Raw genomic sequence first — 7,500 nt, 5'->3', positions numbered from 1 at the left:
TAAACATTCCGTCAGCTTCCTGGTGAGCTTCCCTCTCATGGTGCTGTGTTATGGTACTCTGGGCCCGGCCCCGCTGTGTTATGGTACTCTGGGCCCGGCCCGGTTTCCTTGAAGTGCTGTGTTTAATGATCTCCATGTTCTGCTCTGTGTTAGAGGAGCACATCCATCCAGGAGAAGAGTTGATCTTTTACAACTGGTTTTACTCTAAAGAGAGATTTGTTCTGTCTGTGGTTCCCGCACTTACTTTATTTTTGGTCGGGGGGTTGTGTGTGTTTGCGTGCATGTGGGCGTACATGTGTGTGTGTGTGTCTGTGTGTCTGTCTGTGTGTGTGTGTGTGTGCGTGTGTGTGTGTGTGTGCGCGTGTGGTTTTGTGTGTGTTTCTTCTCCAGATGCTTTGGTCTCCTGCTGAGCCCGGGGAAAAATGTAAAGAACAGCGACATGCACCTACTAGACCTGGTGGGTGACTCTGTGTGTGTGTGTGTGTGTGTGTGTGTGTGTGTGTGTGTGTGTGGCTGTGCCTGTACAGTATAGAGAGGCAAAGGGACCGCCTACTTCCTGCTTCAGCACTGTACCAGAGATTTTCATCCGCCATTTATTTTCCCATACACATTTCGTAAAGTGCTTATAAAAATAGTTTTACTTGGTCAAACCAAACGGTTCAGCTATATTTAGAATCGGGAGAGACCATAGAACATTTCACTCGGACCAAAACGTAAACAACAACATCGAAAAAATATTTTCTTTAAATCCGCAGTTTTTTATGTTTTTTTTCGTCAGAGTGAAATGTTATGCGATCTCTCCTGTTTCTAAATATATCTGAACCGTTTGATTTGAACAAGTAAAACTCTTTTTATAAGCATTTTACGAAATGTCTATGGGAAAATAAATGGCGGATGAAAATCTCTGGTACAGTGCTGAAGCAGGAAGTGACGTTTGACTTTGGCTCTCTATATGCGTATGTACTAACTTCCTCCACCTTGTGCTCCTCCAGGAGTCGATGGGGAAGAGCTCTGACGGGAAGTCCTACATTATCACTGGAAGTTGGAACCCCAACACACCTCAGTTCCAGGCTGTGAATGAGGAGACGCCTAAAGGTAACATCGCCACAAATCGGTCAAAGATTCAAAGAGAATTTAATGAGTCAATTATTATTTACTCTTTTCATATTTAATTGGATAATTGGATATTTACTCACTCATCTCATTTTGTTCATCCATCTGATCCGGATGTCCATAACATGTGATATCTCAGAGGCTGCTCATTGTGTTTTTGGACTATTTTCTTTCTGTTTGGACTGACTTCTGATTTTGCATTCTGGCATATTCAAAATCACACACCTTTTGTCAAAGAGACAGACACACACACACACACACACACACACACACACACACACACACACACACACACACACAGACACACAAACAGACAGACACACACACACACACACACACACACACACACACACACACACACACACACACAGACACACACACACAGACAAACAGACAGACACACACACACACACACACACACACAGACACACACACACACACACACACACACACACACACACACACACACACACACACACACACACAGCAGTGGAACAGGACTGCATCATTAGTGATGGACGACATGTTTGCTGTTGCTTTGTCTTCACAGATAAGTTCATGTACATGACGACGGCGGTGGACCTGGTGATCACAGAGGTGGAGGAGCCGGTCCGCTTCCTGCTGGAGACCCGGGTCCGTGTGTGCTCCCCAAACGACAGGCTGTTCTGGCCCTTCAGCAAGCGCAGCTACACTGAGACCTTCTACCTGAAACTACGACAGGTAGGTCAGGTCCTCACATTTTCCCCTCTGGAATTAAATTCAGTCCAATCAAATGACATCATTACTAGGAAGATCACGACGACGTCTGCGCGTGCTGCGTCTGCGCGTGCTGCGTCTGCGCGTGCTGCATCTGCACGTGCTGCGTCTGCGCGTGCTGCGTCTGCGAGGGCAAACCAATGAGGCAGGGTAGGTAGAATCGGATGAAATGGTATCATTCCTCCATCCTCCTCCTCCCTGCATACAGGCAAAGACTGAAATAGAGCACCGCAGGGATGATGTATTTTTGTAGGTGGAAGGTGGAAGTCCCGGACTTCCTGGTTCTTATGGGGAAAAGTCAATGGGGTTTTAGAATGGGGATTTCACTTCAATGCATAAAATAAGGTCTGTGGTTAACAAAAGTTGATCGGAGTGGTAATTTGGGGTCAGCAAGGATAATCTTCACAAACGTTAATCACTGTTATGCCTTTTGAAGCGTTTTCTAAAAATCTCGTTTAAAAAGAAAACGCATTTACGTTTCAAAAGTCATAAAAGTGATTCACATTTGTGAAGATTATCCTGCTGAACCCAAATTACCGCTCCTATAAACTTTTGTTAACCTCAAGACCTTATTTTACGCATTTAAGTGAAATCCCCTTTCTAAAACCCCATTGACATTTCCCACATAAGATCCAGGAAGTCCGGGACTTCCGGCATCCATGCTACTTCCGGACTCATTCCTGCGGTGCTCTATAGGAGCCCCCAGCTTTTGGGACTGCCCACCACTGGTCAGACCAATCGGATGCCACCGTGCAGGATTGCTTTGATCATGTGGAGTGGGATGCCTTCAGGGCCGCGTGAGACCTCAGTGAATACACAGACACTGTAACAAGCTTCATCAGGGAATGCACTGAGGATGTGGTTCCCGCAAAAAAAATCAAAATCATGCCCAACCAAAAGCCATGGATTAATGTCAAAGAAATCCATAAAGCGAAGCTGCTTTCAAAACTAATCAAATGAAAAGTAAACAGCAGTTTACTGACAAACTACAGTAATGCAGAGAACAAATACACACTCTAAAAAACCATTAGAGCTTCTAAGAAATGTATACAAAAATCTAGGGTGCCTGCAGTAGGACTTGTGCACAGAACTGTATTATGTAATAAAGTTTTTATTAATTAATCCGAAGAAGTCTCTAGTTAATTGCTTTTTTTGGGGGGGTTGGGAGGGTGTCATGTTTTTCAGTGCATCTCACGAAGGTCTCTGTTGCCAAAATGAGCCAGCTAAAGTGCCCTTTAAATGGCCGGTGGTCTGTAACTTCTTCTCCGATGTGTTGTTCTCGCGCCTCTCTTCAGATGTGTTGTGATGTGTTGTTCTCGCACCTCTCTTCAGATGTGTTGTGATGTGTTGTGAACGCACCTCTCTTCAGATGTGTTGTGATGTGTTGTGAACGCACCTCTCTTCAGATGTGTTGTGATGTGTTGTGAACGCACCTCTCTTCAGATGTGTTGTGATGTGTTGTGAACGCACCTCTCTTCAGATGTGTTGTGATGTGTTGTGAACGCACCTCTCTTCAGATGTGTTGTGATGTGTTGTGAAAGCACCTCTCTTCAGATGTGTTGTGATGTGTTGTTCTCACACCTCTCTTCAGATGTGTTGTGATGTGTTGTGAACACACCTCTCTTCAGATGTGTTGTGATGTGTTGTTCTCGCACCTCTCTTCAGATGTGTTGTGATGTGTTGTGAACGCGCCTCTCTTCAGATGTGTTGTGATGTGTTGTTCTCACACCTCTCTTCAGATGTGTTGTGATGTGTTGTTCTCACACCTCTCTTCAGATGTGTTGTGATGTGTTGTGAACGCACCTCTCTTCAGATGTGTTGTGATGTGTTGTGAACGCGCCTCTCTTCAGATGTGTTGTGATGTGTTGTGAACGCACCTCTCTTCAGATGTGTTGTGATGTGTTGTGAACGCGCCTCTCTTCAGATGTGTTGTGATGTGTTGTTCTCACACCTCTCTTCAGATGTGTTGTGATGTGTTGTTCTCACACCTCTCTTCAGATGTGTTGTGATGTGTTGTTCTCACACCTCTCTTCAGATGTGTTGTGATGTGTTGTTCTCACACCTCTCTTCAGATGTGTTGTGATGTGTTGTGAACGCACCTCTCTTCAGATGTGTTGTGATGTGTTGTGAACGCGCCTCTCTTCAGATGTGTTGTGATGTGTTGTGAACGCGCCTCTCTTCAGATGTGTTGTGATGTGTTGTGAACGCACCTCTCTTCAGATGTGTTGTGATGTGTTGTGAACGCACCTCTCTTCAGATGTGTTGTGATGTGTTGTGAACGCACCTCTCTTCAGATGTGTTGTGATGTGTTGTTCTCGCACCTCTCTTCAGATGTGTTGTGATGTGTTGTTCTCGCACCTCTCTTCAGATGTGTTGTGATGTGTTGTGAACGCACCTCTCTTCAGATGTGTTGTGATGTGTTGTGAACGCACCTCTCTTCAGATGTGTTGTGATGTGTTGTGAACGCGCCTCTCTTCAGATGTGTTGTGATGTGTTGTTCTCACACCTCTCTTCAGATGTGTTGTGATGTGTTGTGAACGCGCCTCTCTTCAGATGTGTTGTGATGTGTTGTTCTCGCGCCTCTCTTCAGATGTGTTGTGATGTGTTGTGAACGCACCTCTCTTCAGATGTGTTGTGATGTGTTGTTCTCACACCTCTCTTCAGATGTGTTGTGATGTGTTGTGAACGCACCTCTCTTCAGATGTGTTGTGATGTGTTGTGAACGCACCTCTCTTCAGATGTGTTGTGATGTGTTGTTCTCGCACCTCTCTTCAGATGTGTTGTGATGTGTTGTTCTCGCACCTCTCTTCAGATGTGTTGTGATGTGTTGTGAACGCACCTCTCTTCAGATGTGTTGTGATGTGTTGTGAACGCACCTCTCTTCAGATGTGTTGTGATGTGTTGTGAACGCACCTCTCTTCAGATGTGTTGTGATGTGTTGTTCTCGCGCCTCTCTTCAGATGTGTTGTGATGTGTTGTGAACGCACCTCTCTTCAGATGTGTTGTGATGTGTTGTTCTCGCACCTCTCTTCAGATGTGTTGTGATGTGTTGTTCTCACACCTCTCTTCAGATGTGTTGTGATGTGTTGTTCTCGCACCTCTCTTCAGATGTGTTGTGATGTGTTGTTCTCACACCTCTCTTCAGATGTGTTGTGATGTGTTGTGAACGCACCTCTCTTCAGATGTGTTGTGATGTGTTGTTCTCGCACCTCTCTTCAGATGTGTTGTGATGTGTTGTGAACGCACCTCTCTTCAGATGTGTTGTGATGTGTTGTGAACGCGCCTCTCTTCAGATGTGTTGTGATGTGTTGTTCTTGCACCTCTCTTCAGATGTGTTGTGATGTGTTGTGAACGCACCTCTCTTCAGATGTGTTGTGATGTGTTGTTCTCGCGCCTCTCTTCAGATGTGTTGTGATGTGTTGTGAACGCACCTCTCTTCAGATGTGTTGTGATGTGTTGTTCTCGCGCCTCTCTTCAGATGTGTTGTGATGTGTTGTGAACGCACCTCTCTTCAGATGTGTTGTGATGATGTGTTGTTCTCACACCTCTCTTCAGATGTGTTGTGATGTGTTGTTCTCACACCTCTCTTCAGATGTGTTGTGATGTGTTGTTCTCACACCTCTCTTCAGATGTGTTGTGATGTGTTGTGAACGCGCCTCTCTTCAGATGTGTTGTGATGTGTTGTTCTCACACCTCTCTTCAGATGTGTTGTGATGTGTTGTTCTCACACCTCTCTTCAGATGTGTTGTGATGTGTTGTTCTCACACCTCTCTTCAGATGTGTTGTGATGTGTTGTTCTCGCACCTCTCTTCAGATGTGTTGTGATGTGTTGTTCTCGCGCCTCTCTTCAGATGTGTTGTGATGTGTTGTGAACGCACCTCTCTTCAGATGTGTTGTGATGTGTTGTGAACGCACCTCTCTTCAGATGTGTTGTGATGTGTTGTGAACGCACCTCTCTTCAGATGTGTTGTGATGTGTTGTTCTCGCGCCTCTCTTCAGATGTGTTGTGATGTGTTGTGAACGCACCTCTCTTCAGATGTGTTGTGATGTGTTGTTCTCGCACCTCTCTTCAGATGTGTTGTGATGTGTTGTTCTCACACCTCTCTTCAGATGTGTTGTGATGTGTTGTTCTCGCACCTCTCTTCAGATGTGTTGTGATGTGTTGTTCTCACACCTCTCTTCAGATGTGTTGTGATGTGTTGTTCTCACACCTCTCTTCAGATGTGTTGTGATGTGTTGTTCTCACACCTCTCTTCAGATGTGTTGTGATGTGTTGTTCTCACACCTCTCTTCAGATGTGTTGTGATGTGTTGTTCTCGCACCTCTCTTCAGATGTGTTGTGATGTGTTGTTCTCACACCTCTCTTCAGATGTGTTGTGATGTGTTGTTCTCGCGCCTCTCTTCAGATATGTTGTGATGTGTTGTTCTCACACCTCTCTTCAGATGTGTTGTGATGTGTTGTTCTCACACCTCTCTTCAGATGTGTTGTGATGTGTTGTGAACGCGCCTCTCTTCAGATGTGTTGTGATGTGTTGTTCTCGCGCCTCTCTTCAGATGTGTTGTGATGTGTTGTTCTCACACCTCTCTTCAGATGTGTTGTGATGTGTTGTTCTCACACCTCTCTTCAGATGTGTTGTGATGTGTTGTGAACGCACCTCTCTTCAGATGTGTTGTGATGTGTTGTTCTCACACCTCTCTTCAGATGTGTTGTGATGTGTTGTGAACGCACCTCTCTTCAGATGTGTTGTGATGTGTTGTTCTCGCACCTCTCTTCAGATGGAGCGTAAGGAGCGTAAGAGCCCTGCCTCGGACACGCTGTACGAGGTGCTGAGTCTGGAGAGCGAGACGGAGCGAGAGAAGAGGAAGAGCACAGCCAGTCCTGCTGGCATCCTGCCCACTGGATCCGCCACCACGGCCGCCTCGCCGCCCGACGATGACGAGGAGGAAGGTGATTTTTGTGAATTCCTTTAGTCCCTCCTTCATTTTTCAAAGTCACTTTTTATGGTATTTTTTGTTTCATTAAATTTGCACCGTAGAGACGAACAAGTGATATATGAGTGAAAATCAGATTCATGATGTTAACAAAATGCTTGTCCTCTACAGGCCACCTGCTTTGCCTCATATTTACCACTGTAATTCTCCTCTCTGCTCCTCTGTCTTCTTACCCACTTAGCATCCCACATTTACCCACTTAGCATCCCACATTTAGCCACTTAGCATCCCACATTTACCCACTTAGCATCCCACATGATGCTCCCTCTATTTCCCCTGCCTTTCTAGCCATCATTCAAAACATAGCATTATTATTGGCCGATTTTTGTCATTTTTAATTAATCGGCATCGGCCGCTGCCTGCGCTCACAAGGCCGATTATTACGCCAGGGTCAAAACAAGTAGCGTGGCAATTTATACTCGAGACAAATTGTCTCCCAAACACTGTGTTTGCGAGACTATTCGCCTCCCAAACTCTCTACTCTGTTAATAGAATAATACAGTTAAATGAGGTCTCTGACATAATGTGCTCTCCCTTAAATAGCCTACCAGTCACTTCTGAAATCTACTGCATAACCCAATGTATTTTTCTATTTCGTTAATAAAATAAAATAAATCTAAAGCATGTTACTGGCTAAGA

At 45.1% G+C, this 7,500-nt stretch overlaps 1 protein-coding gene across 1 annotated transcript in view; it reads left to right on the top strand.

The window, feature by feature from the left end:
• rabgap1 (RAB GTPase activating protein 1) overlaps nt 1-7,500 on the top strand; it is a 149,679-nt gene that overhangs the window by 36,334 nt on the left and 105,845 nt on the right. Inside the window, 4 exon segments of the mRNA XM_083657855.1 lie at nt 391-457; nt 993-1,095; nt 1,664-1,833; nt 6,646-6,817. Coding sequence (XP_083513981.1) covers nt 391-457; nt 993-1,095; nt 1,664-1,833; nt 6,646-6,817 — 512 coding nt within the window.

This window comes from Poromitra crassiceps (genome assembly GCF_964638095.1).
Source record: "Poromitra crassiceps genome assembly, chromosome: 21".
NCBI lineage: Eukaryota > Metazoa > Chordata > Actinopteri > Beryciformes > Melamphaidae > Poromitra > Poromitra crassiceps.
The sequence above is the reverse complement of the archived record's forward strand: the minus strand, read 5'-3'. Positions and strand labels throughout refer to the sequence as shown.